Below are 22,094 nucleotides of genomic sequence, written 5' to 3'. Positions count from 1 at the left end.
ACGAGGTCTCTCCTGTAAGAGACCTGGAGAAACTCCCCGAGTCAAACCCCTAAAGCTCACACTATTTCCTATAAGTGAACCAAACCCCAACCTCCACCCTCCTTTCTATAGGGGAACCCGAGCCCTAAACACCGCAGGACCCCAGCAGAGACACCCCCCCCCCCCTTTTCTATAGGGGAACTGGGAAACACCCCAAAATCAAACCGCAACACACCCATTATTTTCTATAGGAGACTCAGAAATTTGCCCCAAACACCTATATACCGCACTTTTTTCTATAAGAAACCCCCCCCCCCCAAATTAAGCCCCCTCCAAGCTGCACTATTTCCCCCAACAACTGCCCCCCCAAATCAGGCATTTTACAAGCCCCAAAACACCCTAAACCACCCCAAAAATCATCACCCACACCCCTTCCGCCTGTGCCCAGGGCTGGATGGGCAGAAATTGCTCAAATCATCGCAACTCCCCCCCATAAAAAAAAAAAAAACAACACCACCCCCCCCCCCCAAAAATGACACACCCCCACCCCCCCAAAATCAGAAAATCCCCCCAAAAACGAGTCGGGAGCCGCAGCGACCCTTACGCTTTATCTCTTGGATACTCTACGTAGAAAACAGGGCGGCGGGGGCTCGCACCGCCCCCCCCTTTACAATATAATAAGGAAAGTAATAAAAATAATAACCCACCCCCCCACCCCCCCCCTTTTTTTTTTTTTAATTATTATGTGCACAAAAAATGGACTTTTTTTTTTTTATGCTCTTTCATGCACGGTTTCTTTAGCACCACGGTGAGGATCCGGAGCGGGACGGGTAGCCGGGAGAGGAGGATTGGAAGGGGTTGGGATTCCGGGATGCGGCCGGCAAAGTTGGGGTGGGTGGGTGTGGGGGTGTGGGGGTGTCCCCCCCCCACACACTTCGAGCTCAGCATCCGCCGCAGCTGCGGGCGCAGGATGCGACCACGGTTTGGCAGAGCCCGCTGGTGGCCATCACCCCGCACTTGGAAAACTTGTCGCGGCAGAGATCGGCTGCGGGGATAGCGGGAAAGAAATAATCCGTGGATGTAGGAAAAAAAACGGGGGGAGAAGCAGCGAGGGACCCCCCCCCCCCGATGGGGACATGATGATGCTGCAAGGGGGTGGCTCAGCCCCCCCCCCCCCAAACAGGATCCCAGTTTGGTTCACTGGTTGTGAAGCAATGCCTGGAGCAACTTCATTTGGGCGCTGGGATTTCCCCCCCCCCACCATGGAAAAAGGGGTGACCTGGATTGGGACAACCCCAATTTGGGGTGCATCCCCCCCCCCCCCTTACCTCGCAGCAGCTCTTCGTGGGCGCACACGGTGCGGACGCAGATCTCCTTGTTGATCACGTAAACCCGGCGGAGGCTGGATGTTGGGGGGGGGGGGGGCGGAGGGATAAAAAAAAAAAAAAGATGGGGGATTTAGTGCAAAAGCAGAGGGGGGGTCCCCAAAATATTGGGGGGGGGGTCAGGGAAGCTTCCCCACCCCGGCTCACCTGTAAAAGCAGATCTCGTTCAGGCACTGCTTGCAGGGCTTGTGCACGGAGTAGAGCCTGGTGCAGGGGTATTGCTCCTCCCGGCAGTCTGCAAGGAGAAAAGGCAACTGGTTTCTGATGGGGGGGGGGGTCTGGGAAAAATCCACGGCGGGAGGCCTGACGCCCCGGGGATGGGCTCAGCAGCCACTCCATGCCTTCCCCCCCCCCCAAATTTTCACCCCGGGTGTGAGCACGGCGGCACAGCCTCACCCCAGCCTGGCTAAAAGGGAGGATGAACCCCCCCCTGCCGCCTTGGGGACCGAGTTTGGGGGGGACAAACACTCACCGAGGGGTCCTGGCTCCGTGGGCTCAGTCTCGGGGCAGCAGCTGGGGGGGGGGGAGAGCAAAGTGAGGGGTGGGGGGGGAGGAAATTAAAGAGCAAAAGCATCTCGCTGCCCTTTCCCTGGGTTTGAGGGTTGGAGAATCCTGATGCTGGCACCCATGAAGCTGCTCCGGGGTGGGGGGGGGAGCACAACCGGGCTAAGGGTGCAGGGGGAGGGATGGAGAGCCCGAGCCCTGGGGTGAGGAGGGGGGGGCCGGCGGCTGCCACCCACCTGGGGTCGGAGCCGGTACGATTTCCTGCTGGGATTGTTGCTGGGACTGGTACCGAAACTGCTCCTCGGGGGCACGGGGGGTGACATCTGCAAGGAAAGGGAGAGTGCGGGCACAGCCCCAAAAACCTGCCCCCACCCCGGCATCCTGCAGGGGAACCACTTACCGTGATAGTCGTAGTAATCCTGAATTTCTGGGGAAATAAAACAGAAAAGAGAGCAGAGGCTGAGGATGGGGTTTAGGGAGAAAAAAAAAAACCACACCCCATCGGGGCCAGGACTTGGCAATGAGCTCCCCAAAATTTTGCAGCCCGTCTTGAGTGATGGGAAAAACAACCCTCCAGCCACCCCAGGAATAAACCTGGGCAACATCCCACCGGGGTTTTTTAAAGCTTAATAAAGGCTTAATAAATAATTGGCAGCGCGAGGAAGGGGAAAGGAGAGGCACGTGTACAAGGAGGGAGATGGGAAGGTGTTAGGAGGTTGGAAATTTAAGGGGCGGGAGAAAAAGGATGGAGCAAAGAGTGTTGAAGCAGAAAGAGGCATCAGACTGATGTGTATTTGGCCAGAGAAAGCAAAAAAGAAAGGAAAAAGAGGAGGGAGAGAGGTGGGTGAAGCCTCTCCCAGTTCAGGGTGCTCTAACCTGATTGCTGGTCGTACTGGGAATATTGTACCGGCTCGGGGTAGGTGATGCCTTCAAACCTGCTGTACTGTCCCTGGACCAGGAGCGCTGCTGGGGAGACAGAGGCGGGGGGAGAAGCATCATCAGGAGAGGCACGGCCACCCCCAGCCCGGGGATTCGGGGTTCCCTGCTCTGCCTCCGCCTCTCCAGCTTCGCATTGTCCCCCAAAATATCACCCCATAGCTGTCCTCAGGGGCATGCTGCCCGGAGGAGAGGAGGGAGAGAAAAGCGGGATGCTCACCGACGGGGGACCAGCACCAGCCCAGGATTCTTACATTATCCTGGTGCAGCCAGGGATGATCCCGGGTGATCCCGATGTCTTGCAGCACCCGGGTACCGCGACCCCACCCAAAGACGGGGCCAGCATCCAGCTGACCCCCAGCGATGCTCCTGACACCCCGGGGGACCAGGGCATCCCCTGCATCCCTTGCAGATGCCCTGGGAGCTAATCCTGCCGCGGATCCGGGGGGGACAAACGGGGTTCAAATGCCAGCGTGCAGGAGTTGATGTGATCACGCAGACAGAATGCTTTTGGGGGGGGGGCAGGGATCAGGTCACCCCCCATCCCCGGGGCACAGCAGGGACCCATCCCCGGGACACGCCGTGATGCCCCACGGTCCATCCAGCCGCCGCATCCCTCCGCATCCTTGCGACAGGCAGCATCCCTGAGCAAAGCATCGCCGGGAACGATGCCGGGATGGGACTTATCTTTTCTGCCCACTACCCCCCGCGCTGTCCCCCCCCGTCCCCCCCCCTTCCCCGGGCTCCCTCGGCCTCGCCTGCTTAATGTTTTCCATCTGTCCGCTAGCCTTTGTGCGGAGCTGGTTTCGCCCAAAGTTTTCCTGGCTCCAGGCTCCCGGGTCCGTCGCCTCCCTCCTCGTTTCCATCCCGCCTTTGCCAGCCCCCCCGGGGGGTTACAAAGATAATTTTTCTGGATGTTGTCCCCGGCCCCGAGGTGCCAATTTTATGCCACCCCATGGTGCCACCTCAAATGTCCCCAAAGCGGGAGGGACTCGCTTGGCGCCAGACCCCTCGCACCCTCCGTGTCCCCCCCAACCTAGAGCCAGTCTCAGCCTAAATACGAGCCTACGCTGGCGTTTGGGGTTAATTTTGGGGTATAATACGCGACGAGGTGATGCTTGCCCCAGATGGGTGCAGGCACCCAAGCGTCATTAGGGGTGGTGGCCGGCTCCTGGGGTTTCACGGGGTGTCACCTCGCCTTGGGGACCCCCGGGGAGGGGGCACTCACCTGGCAGACACAGCAAGAAGAGCCCCACCGCTCTCATCCTGACAGCAGCGATGGAGGAGCAGTGCGGGCCGGGATGCAGCCGGAGGAGTCTGGATGGGGCAGAGGGAAAGACAGAGGGGTTAGCGGAGGCAGGGGGGGGGACGCAGACCCCCAGACCCCTCCGTTCCCCATCCCCTACAGCAGCCCCCCCCCACCCCAGCATGATGCCCCTCGCATCTCTGCCCGAGATGCCCCCAGGGGCTGGCTCAAAAAAAAAAAAAAACCCACAAAACCAAAAACCAACCCACCCCCAAACCCTAAAAAATAAAGAAACTTCCCCAAAAAAGGCAGGCTGGGCTTCCCGCTCCGACCACGCGCTGCCGGGGGAATTGCAAGGACCAAGCCCTGAAATATCCCGCGGGCAGGACTGGGGATGAGAAATGCTGGGATGTCTGAATCACCGCCACGGGGGGGAAGACATCTGGACCCCCCCCCCGCCCCGCGGTGATAACAGACCCACGAGCTGGAGGTTTGGGGGCTCCTCTCCTGGGGTTTTCAGCCCTACTCCTTGGCAAAGGGTGGATTTTGGGGGTCCCCACCACCGGGGGATGCTGCGTTTCCTCGGGCATTCCCCTAAATCCAAAGGGATGTGGAGATTTGGGGAAAAAAAATTTAAAAAAAAAAAAAAATCGCTTTCAAGAAAAATCCCGCGCCGGCGCTGGGATTTGGCAGCCTTGGGCGTCCGCAGCTCCCCGGCGCTTTCCAAGCGGCGATTTGCATGTCGAGCGTCTGCTTTCCCCGGCGGGGAGACGGGCCAAGGCCGGCTGTGCCGCCGGTGAGCCGGGCCCCCTTCCCCGGCGTGGGCTGGCAGGGATGCCGGCCGCCCTTCCCCCTTGTCCTAAGCCAGCTCCAGGGGAAAATTGGGGGGAAAAAAAGAAAAAAAAAAAAAAAAAAAAAAAGAAGAGAAGTTCTCCCCAAAAACTCCTTCGAAATCCAATCGAACGCGTTTGGCTGTCGAGGATAAAGCACGTCGGCTTTCCCGGTGCGCCGAGATGCCGCAGGGATGGGGAACCCCTCCTGGCACCCCCGGCTCTGCTGCCGGAGCGGGGAAACTGAGGCACGAGTGGAGATAAGCCGAACCCATTGGTATCTCGCCGCTGCTGAGGGGGAACATCAGCCCTCCATGCCAGGAGGCACCCAGGCACCCAGCCCAGCTCCCCGCTGAGCCACGGCTGGGTGCAGCACCCGGGATGGCAACGCGGCTCCAGTCCCAGCACAGCACGGTTCCCTGCTGGGTTTAAGACCACACTGGGGAAGGTGGAGGTCAACGGGACTGACTGCACCATCACCAGAGCACAGCACCTTCTAGCGACCATGTCCTGCACCATCACCAGAGCGTGTCACCTTCTAGAGACCATGTCCCGCACCATCCCCAAAGCACAGCACCTTCTCGAGACCATGTCCTGCACCATCCCCAAAGCACAGCACCTTCTCGAGACCATGTCCTGCACCATCCCCAAAGCACAGCACCTTCTAGAGACCATGTCCCGCACCATCCCCAAAGCACAGCACCTTCTAGGGACCATGTCCCGCACCATCACCAAAGCACAGCACCTTCTAGGGACCATGTCCTGCACCATCACCAAAGCACAGCACCTTCTAGGGACCATGTCCCGCACCATCCCCAAAGCACAGCACCTTCTAGGGACCATGTCCCGCACCATCACCAAAGCACAGCACCTTCTCGAGACCATGTCCCACACCATCCCCAAAGCACAGCACCTTCTCGAGACCATGTCCTGCACCATCACCAAAGCACAGCACCTTCTAGGGACCATGTCCTGCACCATCACCAAAGCACAGCACCTTCTAGGGACCATGTCCCGCACCATCCCCAAAGCACAGCACCTTCTAGGGACCATGTCCCGCACCATCCCCAAAGCACAGCACCTTCTAGGGACCATGTCCTGCATCATCACCAAAGCACAGCACCTTCTCGAGACCATGTCCTGCACCATCCCCATAGCATAGGGACCACATCCTGCACCCTCACCAAAGCGTAGCACCTTCTAGCCACCACGTCCTCACCCTCACCAAAGCGTAGCACCTTCTAGCAATCATGCCCTTGCACCACCGCCATAGTTGCATCTTCCAGGCACCACATCCTCCTCCATCCCCAGGCTCGCAGGTACTGGAGACGTTGACAACTGACATCCAGACCCTTCCCAGCTTTGGGAAAGCCAGAAAGTTGGTCCCTACCTGAGCTGGAGTTGGATAACCAAGCTTGGCCGATGGTCAGAGTTTGGTGGTCCCAAACGAAGCACCCAGCAGCGCTCCATCACCAACCCACGGCTGCACCTTGGTGGAACCCGGGTCCCTGCAAGCCCCATCTGCTTCTCACGGCAAAGGAAGCCCCAGATCCAGGTTTAACCGAGGCTAAACGTGTCCTGGGATAAAGGGGATTGCACGGGGATGAGCGAGATCAACGTGCGGCTCTGGGCTCGGCGGGCGCTTGGCGGGGGTCCGGGAGGCTTTACCGAGCCTTAGCAGCTGCTGGCAGACCTTGGATTTGGGAAAGCAGCTGGGTCCTGGCCAGGACAGGGCTGCTACGGGGGACCAAGGGGGTTTGGGGCTACCTCGAGGTGGCAGAAAGCGGCTGTAGATGCCCATCCCGACCTTTGCCAGTTCTCCAGATGCCGGGATCCCGCGGGATGCCGGCACCAACGTCCTTGCGGCCCCAAATCACCCTGACCCAGCGCCCGTATCCCACCCACGACAGCTTGGGGCAAGGCTGCGGGGCAGACGGATGCCCACCTCCAGAGGCATCACGTGCCATCCTCCCGTCGCTCCAGCGATCCCAAGGACACGGCCGCACAGCTCGGGATTAACCTGCCCCGCCAGCCCCTTTTTTACCCCAAAGCGGTCTGCAAGCGCCCAAGGCTTCTCTCGAAGTCTAATTCCCCCTGAATTTCCCCCAAACACGGAGATCTTGGACCGAGCTCGCACGCTTTGGCCGGGGAACGGAGACAGACGGGTCACGTCTTCCCCCGACGGCGATGCCAACGTCTTCTCCTCCCGACGGAGGACACCGAAGGGCTCGCCGCCACCTCCGAACCCAGCTGGGAGCGATGCCGAGGGTCGCCGCGACATCTTCCTTCAACCCAAAGTCTGCAAAGAGGGGATGGGGCCACCTCCACCCTCCTCCTCCTCCTCCTTCTTCTTCCCCACCTCTGGCTTTTCCTACCACCAAAGGAAGGCGGTGAGATGCCCCGGGAGGGACCCGAGGTGCCCCCCCCCCACCTTGCCCCCCCCCTTCAAGCTCCTCTCCCCTCCTTGCAGGGGTCCGGCGACTCCAACCGCGCCAGATGTTTTTGCAACTGCACATCTGGGAACAATCAACCCCGAAGAAAGAACACCACAGTCTCTCTCTTTCATTCTGCTAAACCCCACCTTCCCCCAGCCTTTCCCCCCTCCCCCAGCTTTTTTTTTTTTTCCTCCCTTTTTCCTTTCTTTTCCCTTTTTTTTTTTTTTTTTTTTTAAGCTCTCCAGTTGCCAGAGAGTGGGAGAACAAAGGGAATATGAAAGGATTCAAATTTTTTTTGGCCCTCGACCAAAGGTAAAAAAAAAAAAACACCAAACTTTCTTTCCCCCGTCCCCGTTTTCACACATCGCATTTTCATTGGGGTCCCGTCCCCCCCCCGGGGGGGGGGGGGGGGGGGGGGGGGGCAAAATAAATAAGAAATACTAAAATATCCCTTTTCTACAGTCTCTTTCCAGGATGGGAAAAAAAAAAAAAATACATGGCTTCCTTCAGACGTTAGGGTATTTTTAGACTTTTTGAAGTGGTTCAAAATCTACTCCAACAGCTGTCAGGCTGCAAAGATGGGGTTCCCCCCCCCCCGCGGCTGCTGGCTCTTCAGCACCCCAAAAATAAGGTGGGTTTTCTTTTCGTGAGATTAAAAGTTGGAAAACTGCTTTTGCGAGCTCGCCTGCCCCGACCGACGGGAGTTTTTAAGGCGACTTTGCAAAGCCCCAAAGATGGGGTTCAGCCCCATCCGCTGCTGGGAGGGGGGGGGTCCCCAGCATCCCTGCCTGATGCAGGGGGCTGGGATTTGGGGGGGGGGGGGGGGGGTGGTCTCTCTCGCCTGGTCCTTACCGCTCTGGGTGTTAGTGCTGGTTCTGCCCTTGCCCACCGCCTTGGTCTCTTCTCTCTGCTTTCAAAAACTCCAAAATGAGAGTTAAAAAAAAAAAAAAAGAAAAAAAAGAAAAAAAAAAAGAAAAAAAAAAAAACCACCAACCCAAAAACCTCCTACCTCCAACATGGGGGATCCGCTGGGTCCTAATGCCACACCTGAGCCGGCCCCTTCCTCCTCCCAAATTGCTGCCTGCTAGGGGGGAAAAAAAAAAATTAAACATTAAAAATAAATCAATAAGTGCATATTGCTGCAATGGGCGTCAGGGCTAGGTTGTGTTGGGTTTTTTTTTTCCCCCCAGCCAGATGAATTTTAAATTGATTATAAAAGCAAGGAGAGAGGAGGATTTTGTTCAGCACCGAGCACGCCAGAGTGGTTTTAGGTTGGGTTTTGTGCTGCTGGAGGGTGAGATGAAAGGATCGTGTCAGGGCATTGCTCTATGATCTCGGCTGCTCTTGGGGAAACCGAGATCAACCCCCAAAATTTGGGATCCTACGATCCCAATCAAGCCCTCCTGACTCCAAGCTCGGCATTAGCGCTCGATCTGCTCCCCGAGCAGCGAGGATGCTGCAACCCTGCAGCAGATTTAAAGCTTTATCCCAGGATGGAGGGGGGGGGGGGGGGGGGGAATCCCCTTTTTTCCCACCCAGGCTGAGGATGCCGGAGCAGATCTGCAGCCCCTGCACGGCGGCGGAGCCAGCATTGCTGACCGTGGGGCCCAATTTCCCCCGGCTTGCTGGCGGCTTTCCGGAGGACACAGGATGCCGGCTGCATCCCGGCGAGGCTGGGGATGCTCCCCTAAAAACCCCGAGCCCTGCAGCAACACCGAGCCCGGCTCTGGGGAATAAAAACCTGCAAATTTTAGGCACGTTCAAAACCAGCAACGGAGCAAACGGAGGGTGCTCGAGGGCTGGGATGGAGGGAGAAGCTCTCCAGAGACGGCCAGCGGCGTGCACGGGGATGGGGCTGAGCAGCGGGGAGGAGACGGCAGAGATTTTTTCACCCGTGGGGCAGGATTGCACCCATTGCACCAAGCCCACCATCAGCTGTGCCGAGGTATGAGCATTTCTGCGGGCAGGAGGAGTCCTGACCGCTCTAAAAACAAGGAGAAAACACAGTTGCAGACTAGGAGGAGAAGCAGAAGGGTTTTTAAGGTGCTCCCCATCTCATAACAAGCCTGGTTTTCCAGTCTGAAGGATGGATAAAACCATCCAAACGACTCCAAACACATCTAATAGCTGCTCCCATAAAGCTTCTGCCTGCCCCGAAATCCAGCATCGTCCTTGTCCGCAGCCCTGTTAACCTCTAACTAAGGGCAGGAGCTGCTTGTTAATAATTAAATGGACTTTGCAAACCCCCCGAGGCCGGGAACACCCTGCAAAAACCAGCCAAGCAAAACACCCTGCGGGGGGGGGGGGGGACGGACACGACCGAGGTGCAAACAGGTCCCTCACACCTCGGTCCCTTCTGCTTTTTAAAATTGCCAAGCACAGGCAAAAAAAAAAAAGAAATCTTCGAAGGTTGTGGTTGTTGGTTTGTTTTTTTTTTAAGCTCAGGAAGCCTGGTTTAATAACTCAAGCCTTGGCTAGGATTTCAGGAAACCTCTTACCTCTGCTTGTGCCTCATTTCCTGATCTAATCCCCAGCTCCCGGAGGGCAGAGAGGCGCCGCTGGCGCTCGGAGGGGTTTAGACTTTCCATGCAGGCGAGTTCCCGCAAGAACCAGCCTTCGATCCAAGAGCCGGGCTCGGAGGCAGCCAAAAAAAAAACCCCAAACCCTCGGAGGGCGATGTAGACAGCGCATCCCCCTCCCCGGGGATCGGCTCTTCCCCTTTCGGGATGCGGCATCTCCATCTACCGGCTTTTCCTCCGTTGAAGGAGCGAGGTTTTGCAGTCTTGGCGAGGACACCTGGGTTTTTCCAGCAATTATTTTCTAGGAAATTCCAGCTGGAAACAGGCTTGGGGGGTTATTTACTCGTTGATGCTCGGTTTGGGCTGCTGAAATCCCAGCGGTGCCATCCCTTGGGTTCACTCTCTGCTTTCGGGCATCGAGGATAGCATCTTCCAGCCCAGATGGAGAACGAGGTGACCCTAAAACCTCTTTCACCTGCTCCCCTACTCCATCCGATACTCACCCGTGCCGTCGGTGCCGTCCTGCCCCAAAGCAGTCCATCCACGCCAGGCAGCACAAGCAAGCGGTCAAGAAAATAGTGTTAATTTATTAGACAACGCTCACGACAGCACCATACGGAAACCGAAAGCGGTAGGTCATTCTCCCGACTGCACTTACACCTCGATGCACTGGAGTAGAGTTAAAAAATAAAGAGATTCAGGGTTGTGTTTTTTTTTTTTAATGCTACAAAGGTCCCATCTGAAAGCAGAAGTGTTCTGCAGGAGCATCGCAAGCGGAGAGGGTGCCCGTGGCTGGTCCCTGGGCGTTGGGGATTGAGCAGCATCCTCGGCAAGCTGGGGACGGGGCGGTTTGTAAACAGTTCCTACACATCTAGGGCGGTCGCGGGGGGAGGCGGAGGGGTTGTCTGGTTTTTTTTTTTTCACAGTGAGCAGAGACACGAGGCCGGGGTGGGTGTCCTCGCCATGAGAAGATCAGGGACCCTCTTCTCGGTGGTTTTGAGCAGCCAGGAGAGGAAAAAGGAGGCGGCGTCCCCCTGCGAAACAGTCCCGGTGCGGGGAGATGGGTCCGAGGCCAGCACGGGAGCGGGAGAGGTCCTGGAGGAAGAGCTGAGCTGGATCATTTCTCCTCTCTTCTGGACCTTCTCCCCCCGTTTGCTTCTCCAACATCTCCTCCTCTCGGCCACGGCTGCAGGACCGGCACGCGTGGATTCACAGCTGCGATGCTGAGGGTCTCCCTGTGGCAGCCTGCCCGCCGCATGCCTCAATTTACCGGGATAAATAAATAAACGACAGCATCCAAGGGCTGGCAGGCAGCGCTTGCCTGCAGAGCAGGCAGGAGGGAAGCCTGACGCGTGCTATCTCACGGCGATGGACATCTTGGGTGTAGCGAAGAGCGGTTCGTTAAGGGGCGGCCAGGATGGCTGCTGCTGGCTCAGCTCCTTCTCCAGCCTCTTGAAAAGCTTCTTGGACACTTTCTTTCGGCGCAGCTTGCGGAGGCAGCCGAGCAAGCCGTGGTCCAGAGCGGTCTGCAGCAAAGATGCGGGGGGAGAACAGGTTTTGGGGAGGCTGCGGACCCCAAGGAGAGGGCAGAGCCGATGCCAAGGTGAGCCCTGCTCCCTCCGGGCCCACGGCTCCTGGAAAAGGAGTTGCTCGGAGAGACCCAAAAGGACGACACGCATCCCTCGTGTGCCCAATGCCCACCCTGGGCCGACCTACCTCCAGCACGAAGGCGGCGAAGAAGTTGAGGGCAGCGATCCCCAGCAGCAGCAGCTTGAAATTCAAGTCATCGATGCCCTGCAGCTTCAGCAGGGTTTTGGGGAAGCCCAGCGGGTAGAGGGTCAACCATATCATGAGGCCAAAAAGGAGGACGAGGACTACCAAGAATAGCACTGAGGGTGAGAAGGAAGAGGGTTGAGGAGGAGGATAAAGGTTTGATGTCTCCTCTTCGTCCACGTGGCCAGCATCATCCTCACCGTTGGTGTAGAGTGGCTCCCGAAACGGGTACCCCTTGGACATGGCGACGGCCAGGATGAGGTACTGGAAGCCGGTGACACAGAAGAGGACGGTGTTCTCGTAGTTGGGCAAGTTTTGGGGAGCCGTCACCGTGCTGTTCAGCGGCACGTACCTGAGCCAGGCAGGGGAGAAGGCAGAGGGTCAGACGAAGGGAGAGGCAAGGAGAGGGTCTAAACGCCGACCCCTTGTTCTCCATGAGCACACGGGAGCTGTTTGTGATGCAAGGTGGCTGGACACATCCTTGATGCCAGCCAGCGTTGGCCAAAACCAAGGACAAGCACCTGGGCTTCGTTATAATCCTCTGCGCCGTTCCCATCACTAAACCCACGTGAAGCCGGGTCCCTTACCAGCTCTGCGAGACGGTGATGAAGTAGCTGAGGACTTGCACGGTGATGAGCAAAGCCGTTTGGAGGAGCAGGCTGCCCAGCACGAGGACGCTGATCAACGCCCCTTGGGGACGCTCCACTCCCAGCTCCTGGGCAGGACCGGTCCGACCCATCAGCACCGCCACGGTGGTGGTGATGATCAGGTCGAAGAAGAGGAACTGGAAATCGCTCAGGTTGGTGTTGATCTGGGAAGGAGAAACCACTCGCTCTCAGCGGAGGGGCTAGGAAAGGGACAGGTTAAAACCCAGCTGGGACAAGGTGACCCAAAGGCATCCCTGAGCAGCGCAGGCATTCGGGCAACCGCCGGGCTCACCGTGTAGAGCAGGAGGACGGACACGAACTGCACCAGGCTGTACAGGGCCATGTACTTAAAGACGCCGAAGGAGGTGACCAGTGAGCACCTGCCCTCCCTGCAGAGAGAAAAAGAGATTCATCCAACCCTTTCCATGAGTTGTCCCCAAAGAGGGGACACAGAGGCACTCATGAGACCCCCCCCCAGGTTTTTATCCCCCACCACGAGGCTCCCAGCAGCTCACCGGATGACGGTGGGCACGCACTCGATGTTGGCCACGCGGGAGGTGAACGGTGAGGCCACCGACGCCTCTGCCTCCGACAGCGAGATGCCCACGTCGGCCGCTTTCAGAGCCCCGCAGTCGTTGGCGCCGTCCCCGCACATCCCAACGCAGTAGCTGCGGTGAGAAAGGATCCGCTATTTCATGACGGGACGGGGGAAAAGCCCTGGATCTTCAAGGTTGTACCCCCGTATTTAGGATCACCCCACATCTGGGAGAGGGCAAGATGCGATTTCACAGCTGCCAACCACTCCGGCACACAAGAGAAGTCTCCGGGCAGAGGACTAACCCCCTTACCCTCCTCCGTCCTCCATCCCTTGGGGCTGGAGGGGCTTACTTGAGCTCTTGCAGGCTGCACACCAGCTGAGTCTTCTGGTCAGGCGACATGCGGGCGAACACGGTGGCTCGGATGAGGATCTGCAAAGAGGGAAAGGCTCCGTGTTCGTATCGCAGCACCCCGCATCCCTGCGCGCCCAGGAGGAGCCCGGTTATTCTGAGCTTTGCCAGTTCAGCAGGGCAGAGGGCATCTTGCACCGGCAGAAATAAAAAACAAAACAACAAATCCCTCAGGGCATTTTGTTTTGGAGCTGCGAGGCCGCAGCATGAAACCCCAGCGAGGTCAACCTTGCGGAGGATCCCCGCCGTCGGACTCACCTTCGGCAGCAGGTCGGCGAAGTGCTCGCAAACCACGGCGAAGGATTTGCCGTTCAGCGCGAAGTGGCAGGGCTGCGGCTGGAGGAAGCAGCCGTCCCGCTGGTGCAGACCCTGCCAAGGAAAACAACTCCTTTTTCTGCAGCGGGGCTTCGACTCGCGCTCAAATCCCTGCCGAGCCCCTGGGCAACGGCCTGAACCAGCATCCTCAACCCGCACAGAGCAGGAGGTAAAGCAGTTTCCCTTAAACCTCAATTTCAGGCATATAAATGATGGTATTTTGGATAAAAAGCTTGTGTGACCGAGCCCTTCGTGCCAAGCCTGGAGCAGGGCGTGAGCAGCATGGTGCTGGCTGCATCCGATGAGGGTGTTTGGAGCATCAGCTCCAGCCTGACGTGCTCCCAGGGAGACAGAGGAGCACGTTATCTTCTCCTAAAGGAGGCATTTAATAAGGGGCAGAATCGCACCCACAATTGCCTCTAAGGGTAACGATGCCGGGAAAAGAGAGTCCTGCAAGGCGACTGGCAGTTTGGGCTTTACAAAACCCCCCGAAACGTTGCCTCGGGACTCACCTCCGGCTGCTCTTCGCCCTGGGAGTGCTCGGCGAGGATGAATTTCAGAGCGGCGGGTTTGTCGTGGCTGGGCGGGGAGGCGTTGACGAAGATCACCCGCTCTTTCGGCTCCACCATGCGGCAGCTCTTGGCCACGTTCACGGCCGTCAGCATGTTGTCTCCTAGCAGAAAGAGGTGGCGGGGCTGAGTAACCGCCGGTGGTGTTTGCTAGCCGGCGCTGGCAGGGTCTCGCACGGCTGCAAGCCAAGAAGAGCAGCTCAAACCTGCCGCACCCCCTCTCCCAGCCACCACAGCCACGTTGGGGGTCCCTTTGCTTCCCTGTGTTTTGGCGGAGAGCTCCAAAAATCTCATTTCTGCCCTACCCCGAAAGAAAGGCAGCAGCTTCAAACCCTGGCAGCGCTGCTTGCCTTGCTGCAAAACACCTGAAGGCGACTGCTGCGTGTGTGTCCCCCGCATTAGCTGCGCAATTCGGGGTGCTCACAAGATACCGACATTTATGTGATCGGCGGTGAAACCGTGAGCAGTTTCGCTGTTGAAGCCGCCCACCCCAGGTCTGTGGGTTCATGCTGCACCCGCGAAAAAGCAACTTGCACCCTTCCACACCCTGCCTGCCGTGAGCCCGCCGGCGAGGCAACGCAAACAAGTAGCAGGGATGCACAAAACCAGGGTCCAGGAGTCCTTGCCGTGCCTCCCAGCTGCTTCAGGCCACCGATTTCTGGTGGAGAAACCCTTCACCCCTTGCACAACGTCAAAGGTCGTCCGTGTCCCATCTCCTCCCCGAGCCCGGCGTCCCCGTTCCCCTCTGCAGGGTCACCTGTCACCATGACGGGGCGGATGTTGGCGTTCCTCAGGAGGTGAATCACGGGCGCAGACTCCGGCTTGAGGACGTTTTTCATGACGAGGAAACCCAGGAAGGTCAGGCTGCTCTCCACGGAGTCCCTGGTGGGATACAACGAGCCGTTCAACACCATCTTCAACACAAGGCAGAGAGGATCAATCGGTATAAACAGCTAAAAATCCATCCGGGGGGGCAGCCAGCAATTGCTTTAGTATGGGTTAGGGTTTAATTCCTTGCAGGCTGCTAGGACGGGGCAGGCTGCAGGGCAGCAAAGCATCCCGTGAAACGCTCAGAGCAAACAAGATCTAAATGGAGAAAAAAAAGTTGTTGGCACCAACCTCGGGAGCTGCAGGGCCTCCTCGAAGGTGGTCACCGTGCTCAGGGGTTTGCAAGCCAGACCCAAGACCCGGAAACCATCCGTGGTGTAATGTCGTAGCATCTGGGAGAAATCCACGGGCACTGCCAGCCACGAAGGGAAAAGCAAGGTCAAAATAGTTTCTGAATGAACCCGGGCTGCGCAGACCCGGTGAGGGGAGCCGGGGCTCGAGCTCCCAAAGGACTGAAGGGCTTTGGGTGCTCATCCAGACTCCAACCCCCTTCCCTGTCTTCTGGCTCCTATTTCCCCCCCCAGCCCTGACATGGCTGGAGCTAATCCAAAGCCCTGTGCCTCTGGGAACTGCCCCGCAGCATCACCGAAGATAATTCCCTGCGGGGATGAGCTGCAGGGATGCAGACAGATGACAGAGCAGCAAGGACCGGCCGCTTCTCGGCTGGGGAGTGATAGCGAACCACCGTCTCCCAGCACGTACCCGTTTCCTTCCTGCAAAGGCTGGCCACCATCTCCGGTGCACCCTTGATGTAGACGTGGGCTGAGGCTTCGCCGGGCAGCTTCACCAGGACGCTCATCCTCTGCAAGGAGGAGGAGAAGGGGAAACGCCGGAGGATCCCCACGGGCGACTGGTGCTTCTGTGGAGGAGAGGGAGCGGGTGTCAGGGGCAGGCAGGAACTTCTCCGGGAGGTACAACCTCTCCAGGGGCTGCGGAGCACGACAAGCCTTTGGGGGTGCAGACCCAGTGACGTGGCGAACCTGAGCCGCTCTGGTCCACGGGACCTACCCTGTCTCGCGGCTGTTCTTCCTCGGGCGGAGGTTTCATCACAGCCAAGACCTTCGTCCCAAACTGCTGGAAGGTGGGCAGCTCACCTTCTTCTTCCTCCATCATCTCCAGGCGCTGAAACCAAGGCAGACGCTGAGATGGCAAAGCCCTGCCTTGCAAACCCCAAGCCCCATCCACCCCACAGCAGCCCACGGATGGCTTTAAACGTCCCCTTCTCCTGGCAGAGCAAGATGTGTGCCACCTCCCTCTTTATACACACGCAACCGTGCCCACCGTTTGTCTTACCCAGCCGGTGGACTCCACCATCTTGAGGTCCACGGGGTCCCCGATGGGCTGCGCCCGCAGCAGCGAGACGGTGTGGCAGGCGGCCAGGGAGTAGAGCAAGGGACCGGCGGGCAGGCAGCGAGGCTCGTGAACGATGGGCATGAAGTGGTTGTTCTCCAGCGGGACCACCCCCCAGACATCCAGACCTTCCTCCGTCAGGGTTCCCGTCTGCGGGGAGAGCGTGGTGGGTCCAGGCCAGCCCCTCCGAGCTGGAAACCGTGGTCCCACGGCGTTGCCCGAGACTCACCTTGTCGAAGCAAACCAGGCGGATCTTCCCGCAGAGGTTGATACGGGGAGGGCTGATGCAGAAGATGCCCTGTTTCTTCAGCCTGTTCTGGGCGTAGATGGTGCCCACCGTCATCGCAGCCGGGAGAGCCGGGGGCACGATGACGGTGACGAGGTCGAGGGCACGGATGATGATTTGCCCCACGGGGACCTGGCAGGCAAGGAAGAAGAGGGGTAGGCATCCTGATAGCCCTCACCCATCTCCACCCGCATCAGCTGATGGTCCCAGTGCCAGCCTGCGCTCGAGGATTCACCAGCTCCAACAACCCTACCTGGTTTTTAACCAAGATGAGGATGCTGTACAGCGTGCCGATAAAAGCTGCGCAGGAGGGAGAACGGGCTTGGTTACAAAGCAAAGCAGATGAAGGGTGGGTTCAACCATTTAAGAGGAGTTTGGCTGCTCCCGGCCATGCCTCCACGCTCAGACGTACCCAAGATGGCGAGGAACAGGACGAACTTCACAGCGTCCTTGTAGAACTTGAAGCTCACGGGTTTGGGGTAGAGGATAGAGCTGATGAGATCCCCTTTGGCCGTGCAAAACCCTGCGGGAGAGGGGCAGGAGGTAAGCGCATGCAAAGTCACCGCTCTGAAGGACGCGGTTTCATCCCGGCTTTTCCTCTCAATCCATTACCTGTGCGGGTCACCACGGCCAGCACTTCTCTGCCCACGTAGGACTTGGCTTGGATGACCTGCGTCCCGCAGAACAAGGTGTGCCGCCTGTGCTCCTCGGGGGAATAGACGGTGCTGGCTGCCTGGGTGCCAGCCGGGAGAGGGGTTTTCATCACCGGCACGCTCTCCCCTGCGGTGAGGAACATCACGGAGGGAGGTTTATCACCCTGGGAGGGTCAGGATCCAACCAGCCTGGATGGGAAGGGGCTGCCGTAGGGCCACTGAGATACGAGGCTCGTCCTCTCCCCCAAAATCCCCAGCGAAAGCTGGGACGGCGGAGGCGTGCAGCCCGTCGGGTGCCGGGGCTCTCACCCGTCAGCATGCTCTCGTTGACCATGCACTCGCCCGTCAGCAGCGCGGCGTCGCAAGGGACCAGCATCCCGTCCGCGGGGAGGCTGATGCAATCGCCCGGCACCAGGTCCGCGGAGCTCACCACCATCTCCTCTGGAAAAAAGCACGGCCGTGCTCAGACACGTCATCTCGGACACGCCAAGCTCGTCCCGAACGCCTTCACGCCAGGAGCCCTCGCTCATCGCAGGCATCACGCTCACCTCCGCTGGGGCGATGGACTCGCACACCCACCGACATCTTGGCCATGTTTTGCAGCGTGGCGCTTTGCTGCAAGGGAGGGAGCAGTTAGCAGCCACCCAAGGGCAGCTCGAACAGCACAGCAAAGCATCCGTAAAACAGCTCTCGAAGGCTCGGGACTACGGACGAAGGACGAGGAAACCTGCCCCACCATTGGGGTGTGGGTCGTCCTCACCCAGCTTGGCTCAGAGGGAGTTCAACATCAGCACAGAGATCACACAGCATCAGAAAACGGGCTATTTCACTAGAGCTGCTTGTCCCAAATAAGCCCATCACCAACCTTCCTCGTCTCGTAGAGTGACAGCCCTAAGGAGATGGTGGAGATGAGGAAGATGCAGGCAGCGTAGTAGTAATAGGCGTCGCAGACCCACAGCACGATGCTGAAGACTTGGAAGATGTAGAAGGGATTGAGCACCTGGAAGGGAACAAGGAGAGAGAGCAGGTTTGGGGGGTGGGGGCAGAGCTTCCTCCAGCCCATCGTGAGACCTCCAGGCTCCTAGAGGAACCTCCTTATGCAGAGGAGAAGCTGGCCATGAACTAGCTGACTTCTTACAAACCCTCCGTCCTCCCCGGCTTTGCTTACGGTCGGTACTCCTGAGGATGCTCAGCCACCTCTGCAGCTATCTGGGGATGCTCCTGTCTGAGCTAGGAGGCAGGATGGGTCCCCTCCACAGCTGTACCGGCTCTGCCTTCTCTGATCCCGGCCCAAACTGCCTCTCCTAAAGTCCTCTCCTCCTGACCAGAGAGGAAGGGCCCACAAAGCACTTGCAGTGAGGGACAAGGAGCAAGGGAAGGATCTGCCCCGGGACACCTCGCTCTTCGGAAGCACGGCCCGTAGATGCACACCTCCTCCACCAACAGCCTCGCGTAGGACTTGACTGGCACCTCGATGAGGTTCGGTCCGTAGATCTTCCTTCTGCAAAGGGGAGAGAAAAGCAAGGGGGAAGCAAATGCACGCTAGGGAAAAGCTGCATTTCCAACTCGAGGGACCCTCACGCTGCCCAGGCCTCCACGGGAGCCCGGTTATGTGGAGAAGCCAAGTCAGGGCAATCCAGCCCACCTAGCTGTCCTTTGTTTTGAGGTCTGAATGCAAGAAAAAAAACCAGGCTCCAGGATTTGCTGGCCCCTGGAAAAGCCTCGTCTGCACTCTCCGGGTGTCCCACAAAGCTGGTAGATCCCTACCTGGTGTTGTGGTCTTGCTGGTCGAGCCCAGCCTGGGAGAGGTGGAGATCTGCGCAGGTCCAACCTTCATCCAAGACGCTGGCAAGCGCAAGGGGAAAGAAAAACGGAGAAACCAAGTCAAAATCAGCAGGAGCCTGGCCCCAGCGGAACAAACACCACATCCAAGTCCTTGGTGACAAAAAAACCCCTCTTTAGGAAAGGGAGAGCATCTTGTTCCTCGGCCTCTGCCGCAGCTCACGGGCGCCAAGGAGCGGGAACAAAAGGGGCACAGTTCGGAGAGCCGTGAGCGGCACAGCGCGGTGAGGACCGTCCAGCACGGGGCAGCTGCCAAACAACTTTGCCCGGTTTCCTCTGCCCACAAAGACAGGCAACATCAACAACTTGGGGGGAAGAGGCAGCACAGCTTCCCTGCCCCAACGCCCCGGGGATGGTCTCCAAAGGCTTTGCAGCGCAGAGAAAAGCTCCAGCGCAGTTATGTGACTTCTAACGGGGTCAGGACCATTTTCGGGGGGGCCTGAGGGGCCAAGGATAGCAGCAGAGAGATGCAGAGAGGTTTGCTGTGGCAGGGAGGGACAGAGAAATACCTGACTTTGCAGTACGCCTGCCGCCGTTCGATCCAGATGTAGCGCATGCCCTCGAAGAGATAGTACCGCAAGATGTTCTTCTGAGCAGAGCGGGATGTTAAAAATATGGTGTTAGCGGTACACGAGGGCAGCCCACGCCAAGGGAGAGGATTTACGGGGCGGAGGTGGGAAGGGTCGCTAGCGTTACCTCTTCCTTCTCATGGAGTCGGATGGTGTCCCGGCTCTCCTCCTCATCCGACACGCCGATGGCGATGCTGGTCCTCCGGTCCTCCAGCCGGGCCCCGGGGTGATGCTCCAAGCTGCTCGGGGTGGAAAACCAAGGGTCAGGTCCTTCCTCATCTACCAGGGCTGCTGCGAACAATCCCCCTCCCTCGAAGCCAAAAGCCGGCATCGCCGCGGGGACGTGAGCCCAGCTCACCTGCCCTCGCCCAGCGCCTCCGTGAGCACACGGGTGGTGAAGCACTGTCCGAATCGGTCCTGCAACACAGGCACGGGTCTGAGCAGAGAGAAATGGGGAGCTCCCCGCGTGTCCCCCCCGTTCCCTGCTCCTTCAAAACGGGGACAGTGTCGCAGGGAGTCTCCGGCCACCCGTCCCAGATGACGGCTGGGTTTCAGGGACAATAAAGAGAAACGCAAAGCCAGGCTGGCTGCTATGGAAGGGGAAAGCGCAAAATTATTCCAGGAATAATAATTTCACCCGGAGTAATTTGGCTCTGGGGTAGCGCATTGCTTGATGAAAGGGGATGTCAAACACGGTTAGGGAGAGGAGGGTGACAAGCAACAAGGAACATGCCCAGGGCCTTCCTGGGAAGCCGGTGGCAGAGCCCAATCCCAGACCCCTGGGTCCCCTGGACCCCTCCGGGGACTTACTCTGATGATAACCCAGTCAGCTTGGCTGAGGGCGCAGGGCTTGCACTTCGCCTGCACTTCCAGGCTTGGCTTCCAGTGGAAGAGGACGAGAAGGAGCCCTGCCGTCAGCATGGAGCAAGCGTGGCACAGGGCCACCCGCCACGTCTTGGTCTGGTAGCCCGTGACCTCCTGGAAGAAAGGAGGTCACCTTTACGGGGATGCTTATTCATAAAATAAACTGAAATGAAGATTATCAAGCATCTAAATCCTAAATTGATAAAAGCCCTAAGCCTCCTGGCGTGATTTAACACTAGGCAGGTGACAACCAAGTTGCTTTGGGGCTGGAAAACCACCGCCTCGTGCTGGCGTTGTAGATAACTGTCGTGGTTTAACCCCAGCCGGCAGCTAAGCACCACGCAGCCGCTCGCTCACTGCCCCCCCACCCCTGGGATTGGGGGAGAGAATCAGGAAAAAAAACCTCGTGAGCTGAGATAAAGACAGTTTAATAGGACAGAAAGGAATGAAAAACAATGATAATGATAAGACGACAATAGTAATACTAAAAGAATTAAACTATACAAAGCAAGTGGTGCACAACGCAATTGCTCACCACTCGTTGACCGATGCCCAGTTAGTTCCCGAGCCGCGATCCCCCCTCCCAGCCAGCTCCCCCAGTTTATATACTGGGCATGACGTCATATGGTATGGAATAGCTCTTTGGCCAGTTTGGGTCAGCTGTCCTGGCTGTGTCCCCTCCCAGCTTCTTGTGCCCCTCCAGCCTTCTTGCTGGCTGGGCACGAGAAGCTGAGAAATCCTTGACTTAGTATAAACACTACTTAGCAACAACTAAAACCATCAGTGTGTTATCAACATTATTTTCCTACTAAATCCAAAACACAGCACTATACCAACTACTAGGAAGAAAATTAACTCTGTCCTAGCCGAAACCAGGACAATAACACAGGTTTTTTGTGCCAACCCAGCCCCGGCGTGCCTTCCTCCCCGCGGTGAACCCTCAAGACCTACCATGTGGGATTTATCGGCGTCTCGCTGCAGCGTCCCGTAGCCCAGCCGCTGATTCCCCAGCAGCCTGCTGCTGTCTGCGAAGTCAAAGAACAGGGGGTGGGAAAAAAAAAAAAAAAAAAAAAAAAAAATAAGGGGAGCTGATCCGAGGGTTATTTAGGGGATGCCCTGGTGATGGGCTCCCGGCTGCAGCGATGACATCCCCGGATCAGTCCCAGAAGGTGGCTGGACTCGGTGTCCCCTCTGCCATCCACCTCGGCTCCCGGCAGAGCTGCTCAGGGCCACCTCCGCCGCGCAGGGGGACGCTGCGGGCACAGGGCACCCCAGCACTGCCTGGTCACCCTCCCGCCGCACGTGACGGTACGCGAACGATGCCAAAGGAGCCCGGGGAGAAAAGCTGGCACAAAACCGGCAGCTTAGCGGCCGGGGGAAGGGAGCGGGGCTGGTGCAGAGCCAGGTCAAATGCAGGGAGAACTCTCCCAGCCACTTTTCACGCTTGTTTGTTCCTTGTGTTTCTCCCTGCACGGAGAACGTGGCCACAAAGTTTGCTTTTTCTAGTTTCAACAACGCCCAGCGCGGCTCAGCACCTCCGATTCCCGCCGGTCTCCG

The 22,094-nt window shown here is 58.2% G+C and overlaps 2 protein-coding genes across 2 annotated transcripts; both read right to left on the bottom strand.

The window, feature by feature from the left end:
- Positions 1-902: 902 nt before the first annotated feature.
- Positions 903-8,224, bottom strand: MFAP2 (microfibril associated protein 2). Its single transcript, XM_050909300.1, has 9 exons — positions 8,168-8,224; positions 4,033-4,121; positions 2,745-2,831; positions 2,269-2,295; positions 2,101-2,191; positions 1,837-1,877; positions 1,512-1,599; positions 1,308-1,381; positions 903-1,024 (listed from the first exon to the last, which is right to left on the bottom strand). Exons 2-9 carry the CDS (start codon positions 4,067-4,069, stop codon positions 921-923), a joined length of 549 nt encoding a protein of 182 aa, XP_050765257.1. The 5' UTR covers positions 4,070-4,121; positions 8,168-8,224; the 3' UTR covers positions 903-920.
- Positions 8,225-10,547: 2,323 nt separating this feature from the next.
- On the bottom strand, positions 10,548-21,537 carry ATP13A2 (ATPase cation transporting 13A2). The gene is made up of 28 exons (XM_050909294.1): positions 21,489-21,537; positions 20,484-20,651; positions 20,032-20,090; positions 19,801-19,912; positions 19,614-19,693; positions 19,030-19,107; positions 18,694-18,763; positions 18,128-18,262; positions 17,811-17,877; positions 17,572-17,703; positions 17,222-17,389; positions 17,022-17,132; positions 16,863-16,909; positions 16,553-16,741; positions 16,267-16,473; positions 15,982-16,095; positions 15,676-15,832; positions 15,205-15,325; positions 14,843-14,967; positions 14,017-14,189; positions 13,460-13,537; positions 13,143-13,222; positions 12,770-12,922; positions 12,547-12,643; positions 12,195-12,418; positions 11,808-11,959; positions 11,551-11,723; positions 10,548-11,360 (listed from the first exon to the last, which is right to left on the bottom strand). The coding sequence occupies exons 1-28, from the start codon at positions 21,489-21,491 to the stop codon at positions 11,190-11,192; spliced, it is 3,444 nt and encodes a 1,147-aa protein (XP_050765251.1). The 5' UTR covers positions 21,492-21,537; the 3' UTR covers positions 10,548-11,189.
- Positions 21,538-22,094: the final 557 nt, after the last annotated feature.

This window comes from Gymnogyps californianus, chromosome 21, assembly GCF_018139145.2.
Source record: "Gymnogyps californianus isolate 813 chromosome 21, ASM1813914v2, whole genome shotgun sequence".
Taxonomy (NCBI): domain Eukaryota; kingdom Metazoa; phylum Chordata; class Aves; order Accipitriformes; family Cathartidae; genus Gymnogyps; species Gymnogyps californianus.
The sequence above is the reverse complement of the archived record's forward strand: the minus strand, read 5'-3'. Positions and strand labels throughout refer to the sequence as shown.

Bases quoted from the DNA above. Each gene is read 5' to 3' on its own strand.
- ATP13A2 (XM_050909294.1), bottom strand. The intron at 16,096-16,266 runs GTAAGACAAACG...CCTTGGTTTCAG, and splicing joins TGGTGGAGTCCACCGGCTGG to CGCCTGGAGATGATGGAGGA. The intron at 13,538-14,016 runs GCAACGTTTCGG...TGCTTCCTCCAG, and splicing joins AGCCGGAGGTGAGTCCCGAG to CCGCAGCCCTGCCACTTCGC.
- MFAP2 (XM_050909300.1), bottom strand. From the start codon at position 4,069: ATGAGAGCGGTGGGGCTCTTCTTGCTGTGTCTGCCAG. The intron at 1,878-2,100 runs GTGGCAGCCGCC...CCCCCCCCCCAG, and splicing joins CCGGCTCCGACCCCAGGTGG to CTGCTGCCCCGAGACTGAGC. The intron at 1,382-1,511 runs GTGAGCCGGGGT...CCCAACATCCAG, and splicing joins AACGAGATCTGCTTTTACAG to CCTCCGCCGGGTTTACGTGA.